Here is a 13,249-nt window from a genome sequence, read left to right as displayed (position 1 = left end):
AAAAACGTAGTTTTATATGTTTGGCTATTAGAATATTTGAATTTGAGTATATTACAGTGGAGGGATTTTAGAATCTTAAAATTGTAGAATTTTAAAATTTTATTTGTAGATTTTAGACTGTTAGAAAATTAGAACTTTCGAATTAAGAATTTTAGAAATTAGGAATTTTGAGTCTGAGAATCAAAATTTATCAACATCTGAATTGAAGTATGTTGTTTATTTAATTATTTATTATGTAGTTTGCAGGTATTTTGAATTTTAGAATGATGTAATTTAAAATTTTAGAATTTGCTGAGTTTTTTTTTTCATTTTAGAATTGTTTTCAATGGATTTTATTTTTTCATGTATTTATATTTTTTTTTATTTCTGAATGTGAAATCTTGAAGTTTTAAAACATAGGATTTTCTGATTGTTAGAAAATTTTAATTTCGAATTTCAGCTTTTTTAAAAAATATTCCAATTTTACATTTTACAATTTTAAACTTTCACTTTTAGGAATTTGAGGATTTTTGAATTTTAGAATTTTCTAGAATATTTAAATATCAGAAATTTTAAGTTTTCTAATTTTAGACCTAAGGCTTTTAGAATTTAAGGATTCCAGGATTCATGAATTTAAGAATCTTTGAGTTGGGTATCATATATTTTTCAGTATACTTTTTCAATTTACAGTATGTAAAAAAAGTATTTACACCCCTTGGGCACTATGTACATATTGTGATGAAACATCTAAACAATTTAATGTTGACAGAAACCTAGTACTACGTTTTGTTCAGAAACTCATGCCAGACATTTTGCTACAAAAAGCTCATGAAGAGATGATTTCTATAAAAAGTTATATAACAAATACTATTACGAAAATAAAAAAGGTGCAAAAAAAGTTTGTACACCTTTCGAAAAATTTACATAAATAATGTTATTTGTTGACAAATCACCATAAATCCAGTCTCCCAACTCCAAATAGGCATCTTTGACTGATTAAAAAAATAATTTGGATTGAATATAAAGTTTACTAACTACTTAGTATAAAAGTTTATATAACTCTGGAAATTCTATATAAAACTTATCTTAACTTAATTTTGAAATCTTCTAATTCAACTAAATGTCAATATATTACCATAGAATTGCTAAATAAACATTTTGGAGTAAGTATAACACCGTTTTGGGGGTATTTGTATCGATAGAATAGATTTTTCGTTGGAATTTCGTACCAACCCGGAATTACGTCGTCGGAAAATCCACCGGCATCTGAACCGGTCCACAATTCACAAGTCAACCTATGTGGCATCAGAAAGGGCATAAAATTTCCGATCTTTTGATACCCATACATCTAGGTTTTCTATAAAACCCACGTTTTTAAATACCTAAGCAAAAACGTTGTTATGGTTTCGTTTGAGCAACCTGTCAAAAATGTATGGAATTTCGTAATTTTTGTTCTCGTGGATCAAACTTACTTTTTGCCCAGGTATTTAAAAACGTAGGTTTTAAAGAAAACCTAGATGTTTGGGTATCAAAAGATCGGAAATTTTATGCCCTTTCCGATTCCACATAGGTTGACTTGTGAATTGTGGACCGGTTCGGATGCCGGCGGATTTTCCGACGACGTAATTCCGGGTTGGTACGAAATTCCAACGAAAAATCTATTCTAGCGATACAAAGACCCCCAAAACGGTGTTATACCCACTCCCAAATGTTTATTTTGCAATTCTATGGTAATATATTGACATTTAGTTGAATTAGAAGATTTCAAAATTAAGTTAAGATAAGTTTTCTATAGAATTTCCAGAGTTATATAAACTTTTATACTAAGTAGTTAGTAAACTTTATATTCAATCCTAATTATTTTTTTAATCAGTCAGGGATGCCTATTTGGAGTTGGGAGACTGGATTTATGGTGATTTGTCAACAAATAACTTTACTTATGTAAATTTTTCGAAAGGTGTACAAACTTTTTTTGCACCTTTTTTATTTTCGTAATAGTATTTGTTATATAACTTTTTATAGAAATCATCTTTTCATGAGCTTTTTGAAGCAAAATGTTTGGCACGAGTTTCTGAACAAAACGTAGTACTAGGTTCCTGTCAAACTTTAAAATTTTTACATGTTTCATCACAAAATGTGCATAGTGCCCAAGGGGTGTAAATACTTTTTTTACATACTGTAAGTGGTTTCAATTGAAAAATTAAAAAAAGGTTTACTTCAGTTTTTGAAAACTGAAATTTTCTAATTTTTTAAAATAGTTTTTGCTTTTTTCAAGATTTTTAATACCGTCATCAGGATTGACATTGGAACTTGGAAATTTGTATGACCCAATCTCACCCCCAGTCCAAATCCTTTACCCAATGTCACCCCTGATGACGGTATGGAATTTTGGAGTTTGAAATATAGGATTTAATATTATTTTTTCATAGCACTTTTTTTATGGACAGCTGTGGTATAAATCGAGGTATAAATACTTGTTTGGAAAAAACTAAAAATGAAAAATGGCTCACTGGACAAAAGAAATCGATAGACAGAGTTTCATCTAAATCGAGATAAAAAATCGCTAAAAATTTTACAAAAAGCTAATCGAGAAATAGATCTTAAAAGAGAATTGCTGGGTATATGCTTTCAAATGACTATTTTAAATTAACGTGTAAAAATTGGCGCGCATTTTGTATGACTACTACAGACTTTTTCGTCAACCACGCACAGACATTTCACCCGCAAAGTTGACCGCACTGTACCGCACACGCGCGTTTTGTTTTTGTTTACAAAATTCAAATCCGGTGGAAAAATCGTGCCTGCAATCTCCGGAGCCGGTTCAGGATGACCCTCTCGAAAAACGCCGAAAAGAAGCTGGCCAAAAAGATCAAACGGTGCCAGCTGATGATCGCCGCCGAAACGGGACTGGAGTTTACCGGGGAGATTTCGACTGAGGTTTGTTTTGAGAAAAAAAAACATTTTTTTTTTCAGGGATTTCACAATCTTATCATTTTAGAACGTGGTCATCTGCAACGCCGGCCTGTCCACGGGGCTGCAGCAGGAGGTTCTGCTGGAGCAGGTATTGAGTTACGGCGTTTCGCCGGAGGATGTCGTTCTTCCGGCGGGGAAGTCGTTCTGCTATCTTCGCTTCCGGACGGTGCAGGACGCGCGGGAGGTTTGTACGCAGATGAACGGACTTGCTCCGCTGGGACAGGACGGGAGTGTCCTGTTGATGGCGTTTTGTAAGGAGTTTAAGGAAGGGTTGAGGGACGAGACGGATGTTGAGAGAGTTCCGCCGGGGTTGATTTTGTTGGAAGACTTTGTGGACGAGGGGATGGAGAGGGCGCTTTTGGGGTTGGTAGATTGGGAGGAGGAGGACGAAAGTAATGGGAGTTTGAAACATCGAAAGGTTAAGCACTTTGGTTATGAATTTTTGTATGGAAGTAACAACGTCGATAAGAATAATCCTTTGGACAGAAAGATCCCGGAAATTTGCAACGAACTGTGGGAGAAATTAAAACGACTTTACCCTGAATTAAGTTGGCACGTTCCGGAGCAGTTAACGGTCAATCGGTACGAACCCGGACAGGGAATTCCTCCCCACGTGGACACACACAGCGCCTTTGAAGATCCAATTATTTCCTTATCGATAGGAAGTTCCGTAGCGATGGACTTCCGGGGCGCAAAGGGAACCCACCTCAGTGTGGACCTCCCGCAGCGATCGCTGCTGATCATGTCCGGCGAGAGCCGGTACGGCTGGACGCACGGTATTACTCCCCGAAAGATGGACACCGTCAGGTTGAACAACAGTTTGACTGTTCGCAAGCGAGAACTCCGCGTTTCCTTCACCTTCCGGAAGCTTCACGACGGACCATGTCGCTGCCAGTTCCCGACCCTCTGCGACACGTTTCAATCGGAGTCCCAAGATCGAGCTGACCGGCTAAAAGAAAAAGCCGCCGAATTAGAGCTGGAAAACGTTCACAAAGTGTACGACGAAATAGCAAAGCATTTCAGCGAAACTCGTCACTCGCCGTGGCCTCGCGTAGAATCGTTCATCAAATCGCTTCCCGCCGGTTCCGTTCTCCTTGATGTCGGCTGTGGCAACGGCAAGTACCTCGGCCTCCGCCCGGACATCATCCCCATCGGCTGTGATCGCAGCGCGGAACTCCTCAAACTCTGCCTAGAACGTGGCCACAAAGTGGCCCAATGCGATTGTCTCGCCCTCCCCTTCCCAACCGCCTCCGCCGACGCCTGCATCAGCATCGCCGTCGTGCACCACCTAGCCACGGAGGAACGCCGCCGGCAGGCCCTCTCCGAGATGGCGCGAGTGCTGCGCCCTGGCGGACGCTCCCTCGTCTACGTTTGGGCCAAGAACCAGGAAGCGAACGCGAAAAAGTCCAGCTATCTGAGGCAGAACAAGCACAACAATCGACCGGAGAAGGAGGATCGGGTGAAGGTGGCGGAACATTACGACGGATTGCTGCCGGTGCACACCAACAGGACACAGTTTCAGCACCAGGATCTGCTGGTGCCGTGGAAGTTGCGCGATGTGGAGCGGAACGAGCAGAAGGCGAAGGTGACTTTTTTGCGGTACTACCACGTGTTTGAGGAGGGGGAGCTGGCGAAGATTTGCGAGAGTATCGTCGGCGTGACGGTGGTGGAGAGTTACTACGACCAGGGCAACTGGTGCGTTGAGTTTAGGAAGGAATGAAGGTTTTTGTTGAGCGATTAAGAAGCGTGTCGTCATTGCATCCGAAACGTCCCTTAACGAAAGATGAGTAAAATCATGTTCATCATTTCATGGAAATTTCAAGGATCGAGAGCAAAAACTTATGTACCTATTTATCTTCAATCAACTATAAGTTTTTCTCACTAAATTTTACCGTGATTTCAATAAAACATCTTTTTTCAAGCTCTGCTTTGTTAAGTCACTTAAGATTGCAAAATAATTTAATCAGATGATTAAAAAAAAAACTAAATTTTGAAATTCTAAAACACAAATATTAAAAAAAATCCAGGTAAAACATCAAAAATACCGTAATTCTAAGGTTTAAAATTCTGAAACTTAGAAATACAAATATTAATAACTTCAAAATTATAAAAATAAAAATAAAATTATTTTCTTTAATTCTTGGGATTTTTTTTTTTTTTTTTTTTACTATAGATCGAACTCGACTATTTATCCCTTGAACTTAGTTTTGTTTTTTTTTTTAAATTTTACTATCCTAATTATTATGTCCAAAAATGATTCAAAGTTATCTGGTTTACTGAAATCTAAAGCGCCAGAAAATGACAGCATTTAAGATTTAAAATAAAAAAAATAAAAAAATAAATTAATTAATTAATTTAAAAAAAACAATGAAAAAATAAAAACTCAAAAAAAGGAACAAACATAAAAATCTCTACAAAATGAAGAGTTACAAACAAAATCCACAAAATTGATCGACGCCACCAACATAGTCAGCACAGCCGACAACAGTAACCCAAACTGCGAACAAAGCTGAGCAACTCTCTACGAAATCGGCCGATTTCGACCATTTTTATTTTTTGTATTTTTTTATTTGACTCAAACTTTGTGGGGGCCTTCCCTATGACCAAATATGCTATTTTGTGTCATTGGTTCACCCATACAAGTCTCCATACAATTTTGGCAGCTGTCCATACAAAAATGGTATGTAAATATTCAAACAGCTGTAACTTTTGAGTGAATTTTCTGATCAATTTGGTGTCTTCGGCAAAGTTGTAGGTATTGTTGAGGACTATTGAGAAAAAAATAGGTACACGGAAAACAAAAATTTGAGGATTTTTTTATCAACTTTTTTTTCACTAAAACTCAATTTCCCAAAATACGTATTTTTTGATTTTCGAGATTTTTTGATATGTTTTAGGGGACAAAAATCCGCAACTTTTGAGCCATAGAGAAACATGGTCAAAAAATCTGCCGCCGAGTTATGGATTTTTGAAAAAATAGTGATTTTTGGAAAAAATCGAAGTTTCATGCAAAAACAAGTTTTACATTATTTTTTATTGCAAAATTGAATTTACAATCGAAAAGTACTTTACTAATTTTTTGATAAAGGGCTCCGTTTTCTAGATATAGCCACCGAAGGTTTGATTTTAGCGAAATATTTGCAGTTTTTCAATTTTTAAAAATAGTGACCATGAGTGGCCATTTCTAAAAATATTTTTTTTGAAAAGTTCAGAAAATTTGCTATAAAATTGTCTAAGAGACAGACATTGAAGATTGGACCTTTGGTTGCTGAGATACAGCGGCTTAAAGAAAAAGAAACACGAAAATTGAAGTTTTCTAAGTCTCACCCAAACAGCCCACCATTTTCTAATGACGATATCTCAACAACTAATGGTCCGATTTTCAATGTTAATATATGAAACATTCGTGAAATTTTCCGATCTTTTCGAAAAAAATATTATGAAAATTTTTAAATCAAGACTAGCATTTTAAATGGGCGTAACATTCAATGTTTGGCAAATATGAATAATAATAAATTAAAAATAAACAAAAACTAAAGACAAAAATCCACAAAATATTTAAAAAAATCTGGAAGAACCCAAATATTTTTTTTCATCCTTTTTGCCTTCCTCACCTTACTGAGGAAAGGCTATAAAATCACTCGAAAAATGAACTTCTTAATTCGACCTCGTAGACTCACCTTCACGTATACCTATCGACTCAGAATCATGTTCTGAGCAAATGTCTGTGTGGATGTGTGTAGGTGGGTGGACAAAAAATAGTCACTCGATTATCTCCGGACTGGATGAACGGATTTTGACCGTATTAGTCTCATTCGATCCGTCTCGGGGTCCCATAGGTCTCTATTTAAAATCAGCAAGTTTAGTTAAGTACTTCAAAAGTTATGCTAAAAAAACGATTTTGGCGTATGTCCGGAAGATTGTAAAAAGGGTGGTTTTTGCAAGAAACCCTGTCATGTTATACATTTTTAGAAAGGTATTCAAAAGACCTTTCCAATGAGCCCAAAACATTGCAGATCTGACAACCCTATCAAAAGTTATTAGCACTTAAGTGTTATTTATACACTTTTTGGAGGCCGGATCTCAGATATTTCAGTAAAAATTATGTCCGGGTCCATCATGCGACCCATCGTTATTTAGATAATCAAAAAACCTTTCAAATGAGCCTAAAACATCAAGGATTTGACAACCCTATCAAAAGTTATTAACACTTAATTGTTATTTATATACTTTCTGGAGGCCGGATCTGAGATATTGTGATAAAAATATTGTCTGAATCTTCCATGTGAACTTTCGTTGGATAGGTTTTTTTTTTATCAGACCTTGCCGATGAGCCAGAAAATTGAAGGTATGCGAACCCTATCAAAAGAAATCAGTAATAAAATTGATTTGTTAAACATGTTAAGGGAACGTTGCTATTTTTACTGAATGTATTGACTTTATGAATGTGAGGAAGGCACCAACCACCTAAAGGTGGATAAAGCATCGTTTTTTTTTAATTTTCTATTGAATTCAATTAACAAAAAATAAAAAAAAATAAAAACCTCTGAAATTTTTTTATGTAAAAAAAACAAATCCTACAGATTATAAAAAAAAAACAAATATTTTTCAAAAATTGTGCCAGAGAGCAGTTCTCTAGGATTTCGGTCATTCGATTTTTTTTGTATTTTTTAATCCGACTGAAACTTTTTTGGTGCCTTCGGTATGCCCAAAGAAGCCATTTTGCATCATTAGTTTGTCCATATAATTTTCCATACAAATTCGGCAGCTGTCCATACAAAAATGATGTATGAAAATTCAAAAATCTGTATCTTTTGAAGGAATTTTTTGATCGATTTGGTGTCTTCGGCAAAGTTGTAGGTATGGATACGGACTACACTGGAAAAAATAATACACGGTAAAAAAAATTTGGTGATTTTTTTATTTAACTTTTTATCACTAAAACTTGATTTACAAAAAAACACTATTTTTATTTTTTTTTATTTTTTGATATGTTTTAGAAGGCATAAAATGCCAACTTTTCAGAAATTTCCAGGTTGTGCAAAAAATCACTGACCGAGTTATGAATTTTTTAATCAATACTGATTTTTTCAAAAAATCGAAATTTTGGTCGTAAAAATTTTTCAACTTCATTTTTCGATGTAAAATCAAATTTGCAATCAAAAAGTACTTTACTGAAATTTTGATAAAGTGCACCGTTTTCAAGTTATAGCCATATTTAAGTGACTTTTTTGAAAATAGTCGCAGTTTTTCATTTTTTTAAATTAGTGCACATGTTTGCCCAGTTTTGAAAAAAATATTTTTGAAAAGCTGAGAAAATTCTCTATATTTTGCTTATTTGGACTTTGTTGATACGACCTTTAGTTGCTGAGATATTGCAATGCAAAGGTTTAAAAACAGGAAAATTGATGTTTTCTAAGTTTCACCCAAACAACCCACCATTTTCTATCGTCAATATCTCAGCAACTAATGGTCCGATTTTCAATGTTAATATATGAAACATTTGTGAAATTTTCCGATCTCTTCGAAAAAAATATTTTTGGAATTTTCAAATCAAGACTAACATTTCACAAAGGCCAAACATTCAATATTACGCCCTTTTAAAATGTTTGTCTTGATTTGAAAATTCCAAAAATATTTTTTTCGAAAAGATCGGAAAATTTCACAATTGTTTCATATATTAACATTGAAAATCGGACCATTAGTTGCTGAGATATTGACGATAGAAAATGGTGGGTTGTTTGGGTGAAACTTAGAAAACATCAATTTTCCTGTTTTTAAACCTTTGCATTGCAATATCTCAGCAACTAAAGGTCGTATCAACATAGTCCGAATAAGCAAAATATAGAGAATTTTCTCAGCTTTTCAAAAATATTTTTTACAAAACTGGGCAAACATGTGCACTAATTTAAAAAAATGAAAAACTGCGACTATTTTCAAAAAAGTCACTTAAATATGGCTATAACTTGAAAACGGTGCACTTTATCAAAATTTTAGTACAGTACTTTTTGATTGCAAATTTGATTTTACATCGAAAAATGAAGTTGAAAAATTTTTACGACCAAAATTTCGATTTTTTGAAAAAATCAGTATTGATTAAAAAATTCATAACTCGGTCAGTGATTTTTTGCACAACCTGGAAATTTCTGAAAAGTTGGCATTTTATGTCTTCTAAAACATATCAAAAAATAAAAAAAATTAAAAATAGTGTTTTTTTGTAAATCAAGTTTTAGTGATAAAAAGTTAAATAAAAAAATCACCAAATTTTTTTTTACCGTGTATTATTTTTTCCAGTGTAGTCCGTATCCATACCTACAACTTTGCCGAAGACACCAAATCGATCAAAAAATTCCTTCAAAAGATACAGATTTTTGAATTTTCATACATCATTTTTGTATGGACAGCTGCCGAATTTGTATGGAAAATTATATGGACAAACTAATGATGCAAAATGGCTTCTTTGGGCATACCGAAGGCACCAAAAAAGTTTCAGCCGGATTAAAAAATACAAAAATTAAAATTGAAGAAAAAAGACCGATTTCGTAGAGAATTGCTCCAGAGTTATTTGAAAAATGTGTATGTATAGAACAATAAAATATTAAAAGGATCCCACGGAAAGAACCAAACGCGTTCCGCGAAATCGTGAAAATTCACCAACCCTATTCATAACTATAAATCTTCAAACCTCATCATCAATCGTCTTTACAACGCTGTAGAAACCCACCAACTCCTCATATTCGTAATGCTCCAGCAAATCAATCAGCTGCGGCAGCTTCGTCTTCACGTTGACACCCTTGAACTTGAACTTATCGATGTACAGATCCGTCAGAATGCCGTAGATGCGGTTCAGGATCGTTGGTTGCTTCTTAAACTCCGCCTCGATCTGGCGCTGGTTCTTCAGCAGATCCTGGTACTCTTGCGAGAGCGTTCCAAACTCGTCGTCGTTGCGAATGTCCAGATCGATCAGCGCCTGCAATATCTGGTAGTCCTTGGTCAGTTTGTTGTAGTGCACGATCTTGGGTTCGATCAGCTTGATGAGGCCGGGGATGGTTTGCTCGTTGATGTCTGAAACGATCGAAAATGAACAACAACTCTCTGTAGGTGAGGTCTTCAGGCCTTACTCGTGACGATCTCCAGCTTGATGCGCTTCTTGGTCGCCTCTTTGGTAATAAAATCTTTAAGTATCGAAATGGTGGACACGTTATCGCTGCGAAAGTCGGCCTCGCCCTTGCCGTACTCGCAGATCAGCACCGTGCCGATGAACACGTGCCGGAACACCTGCCGGATCTTGTCGTTGCCGTAGATCTTTTCCGGCAGCTCCGGGATGCTGTTGATCATCCAGTTGTGCATCTCGGCCTGGCTGAAGGCCCCTTTGAGGATTAGGACGTTCATCGGCCTGGACAGCTCGTCGTCCGGTAGGTTGTGAACGATCGCGTGCAGGGACAGCGGTTTGATCGAGTAGCGCTTCAGCTGGCAACATTTGGGCTGCAGGTTTGGCGTTATGTACACCTGAAGGGTTCCGTTTTGACCCTCGACGGTGCGAAACTTGAGATCGACGCGGTTTGTGTTGGATTGGCAGCGATAGCTGGCTAGCAGGCTGTTGCCACTCTGAAAAGATCGGGTTTGAAAAGGGCGATGTTTATTTTATACCTGAAGTTACATACCATTTTATCGCACTCGCTGAAGCTTACCACCGCAGAGTTCTTCTCGACGTCGATCAGGTTGATCGGGGCATCGCACTGCAGGAGAACGTGCTCGATCGGGGTTGGGATCTCCACGGTGAGCATGTACGTTGCGTCTTCCTGGCAGAGTAGCATCGAGTCGTTGACTGGTAGCATCGGGATCGCCGACAACCCCGTCGAGAGGGCTTGTGTCGACTGTTGGTAGCGTTCGCGTTCCCTGGTGATCGCTTGCTCCAGTTCGTAGATCTCAGCACGCAGTTTGTGAAGCTTCGAGGACGCGTCCGGAGCCATGCTGACCGAACCACGTTTATTCGAGTCACTTAGACTCTTGCTGATGCATTGGGTTGTCAAGCCAAACACCCTACCAGAGTACGTACAAACCGCGATCTCCGAGTATCCATTAGCCCCAATGCAACCACCCTGTACGCTCGACACACTCTCCGTAAAGTTCTCCCTGTAGATCTGCGTACATTCCATCTCAAACTGGTACTCGTCCGAGTTCATCGTAAACACCTGCAGCGTTCCGTCGCGTCTACCCACGATCAGCTCGTCCTTCCCATCCCCGGACAGGTCGAACGTCTCCAGACACGTGACGGCACTCAGGTTCTCCGCATCTTCGACCAAAGTCTCCCGTTTGACTTCGCTGGACGCCACATTGATGTGGAACAGCACAACCTTCCCGTCCGCGAACCCACACAGGATTCTATCGCCGAGACCCTTCGGAACGTGCAGCACCGTCGGAACGCTGTCCAGCTCGAGCGTTTGCCGGACTCGCGAGTGCTCCAAGATCCGCAAAACTCGTCCCGAACACGCCAGCACCGTTATCAGCCGACTCGTCTGCAAATGAACTCATTATCAATCTCTACGTCATCGACCCCTCCATACCTACATTATTAGGACACAACCCGGCCACGTCCACAATTGCATCGCCGCACAAATAAGACCCGTGCTCTTTGCAGTCCTTGTAATGGTTATAGACGTGGTTCCCACAAACCAACAAATCGCTTCCACTCACAAACATCGACCTAATGTTCTCCGTCAAGTTCGTCTCAAACGCCAAAAACATCTTCCCCTTCTTATTGAACCCCCGAACCTTATTCTCCGACGCCGTAAAGATCTTGTCCGCCACCGAACCAATCTGGCCGCCCAGCTTCACCGACGCGATCTTATCCGTGGGCAGCGTCTTGAAGTGCACCTGTAGTTCGTCCTTTTTCATCGAAAACACCTGCAGCACCCCGTCCTGGTCGCCTACCACGACCTTCTGCTGCTGGCGGGCACGGGACGACAGAACCGCGTCCCCGCCCGAAGTCACCGGCAGCAGCTGGAGGCAGTTGGCCGCCGTGAGGCCAACCGTCGTGTAGTCGACGCGGGTCAGCTCGAGTTCCATTTTGGTTTGGTTTCGTTGATTTTTTCGGGGATTGTGTTTTCTGTTGGGGTCGTTAACGGTTCCAAGGTAACCAGTCGAGGGGGACACTTGTGGATTGTGGCGCATGCGCCAGACACGTGGTTGCAATTTATCCGTTTTGCCTTCCTCACGTTACTGAGGAAAGGCTATAAAATCACTCGAAAACTGAACTTCTCAATTAGACCTCCTAGACCCACCTTCATGTATACCTATCGACTCAGAATCAAATTCTGAGCAAATGTCTGTGTGTGTGGTGGGATGTTGATCAAAAAATTGTCACTCGATTATCTCGACATTGGCTAAACCGATTTTGTCCGTTTTGGCGTCATTCGATACGTCTTGGGGTCCCATAAGTCGCTATCAAAAATTATGCAGTTTAGTTAAGTACTTCAAAAGTTATGCTAATAAAACGATTTTAACAAAAGTCCGGAAGATTGTAAAAAGGGTGGTTTTTATAAGAAAACCTGTCATGCTATACATTTTTAGAAAGGTATTTAAAAGCATTCGAGTCGTCTAACGCGTCCAAGATATTGAAGATGTGACAAATCTATCGAAAGTTATCATCACCACATGTTTCAAAGAACCCTATCATGCTGATAAATAATGGCGCCGGCCACGACCAGTGGTAAGATCACGGGGAAGTTAAATAATTAGGATTTTTTCATATTTACATTTCGATGTGATCGCGCGAGAGATCAACTTCCAATTTCTACCAGCCTAAATGTGATCCACAAATAAATGTTATTCTGTCCCTGTCTGTCCCTGAAGTGAGCAGAGTGAGCAGAGGTGATCCTCGCTCTTTTTGATCTCTCCCCGGCTCGCTTCTCATGTACTGTCCCTAATACTAAAAAAAATCACAAAACCACGCATTTTTGAAAAAGCACTCCAAATTTAAGTTTTGCCTTCCTCACCCCAATGAGGAAAGGCTATAAAATCACTCGAAAAATGAACTTCCTTATTCGACACACCTTCTCAGACTAAGAATCAAATTCTGAAAAAATGTCTGTGCGGGTATATGTCTGTAAGTCTGTGCATCGAGTATGCACTCGATTATCTCCGGATTGGCTGAACCGATTTGGACCGTTTTTTATGCAAAAAAAAACGATTTTAGCTAAACTTCGGAAGATTGTAAAAAGGGTGGTTTTTGTAAGAAAACTAGTCATGCTATATATTGTTAGAAGGGTATTAAGACCTTTCCAATGCGTTCAAA

General features: G+C 38.5%; 2 protein-coding genes across 2 annotated transcripts; one reads left to right on the top strand and one right to left on the bottom strand.

Moving 5' to 3' along the window:
* The first annotated feature begins 2,747 nt into the window (after positions 1-2,747).
* LOC120428804 (alkylated DNA repair protein alkB homolog 8) lies at positions 2,748-4,892 on the top strand. The gene is made up of 2 exons (XM_039593904.2): positions 2,748-2,916; positions 2,978-4,892. Exons 1-2 carry the CDS (start codon positions 2,806-2,808, stop codon positions 4,670-4,672), a joined length of 1,806 nt encoding a protein of 601 aa, XP_039449838.1. The 5' UTR covers positions 2,748-2,805; the 3' UTR covers positions 4,673-4,892.
* Positions 4,893-9,178: 4,286 nt separating this feature from the next.
* LOC120428793 (Bardet-Biedl syndrome 7 protein homolog) lies at positions 9,179-12,919 on the bottom strand. Its single transcript, XM_039593891.2, has 4 exons — positions 11,524-12,919; positions 10,617-11,471; positions 10,074-10,560; positions 9,179-10,017 (listed from the first exon to the last, which is right to left on the bottom strand). Exons 1-4 carry the CDS (start codon positions 12,124-12,126, stop codon positions 9,632-9,634), a joined length of 2,331 nt encoding a protein of 776 aa, XP_039449825.1. The 5' UTR covers positions 12,127-12,919; the 3' UTR covers positions 9,179-9,631.
* Positions 12,920-13,249: the final 330 nt, after the last annotated feature.

The sequence above is a fragment of the Culex pipiens genome, chromosome 2, assembly GCF_016801865.2.
Source record: "Culex pipiens pallens isolate TS chromosome 2, TS_CPP_V2, whole genome shotgun sequence".
Lineage (NCBI taxonomy): Eukaryota > Metazoa > Arthropoda > Insecta > Diptera > Culicidae > Culex > Culex pipiens.
This window is presented reverse-complemented; position numbering and strand designations above follow the sequence as displayed.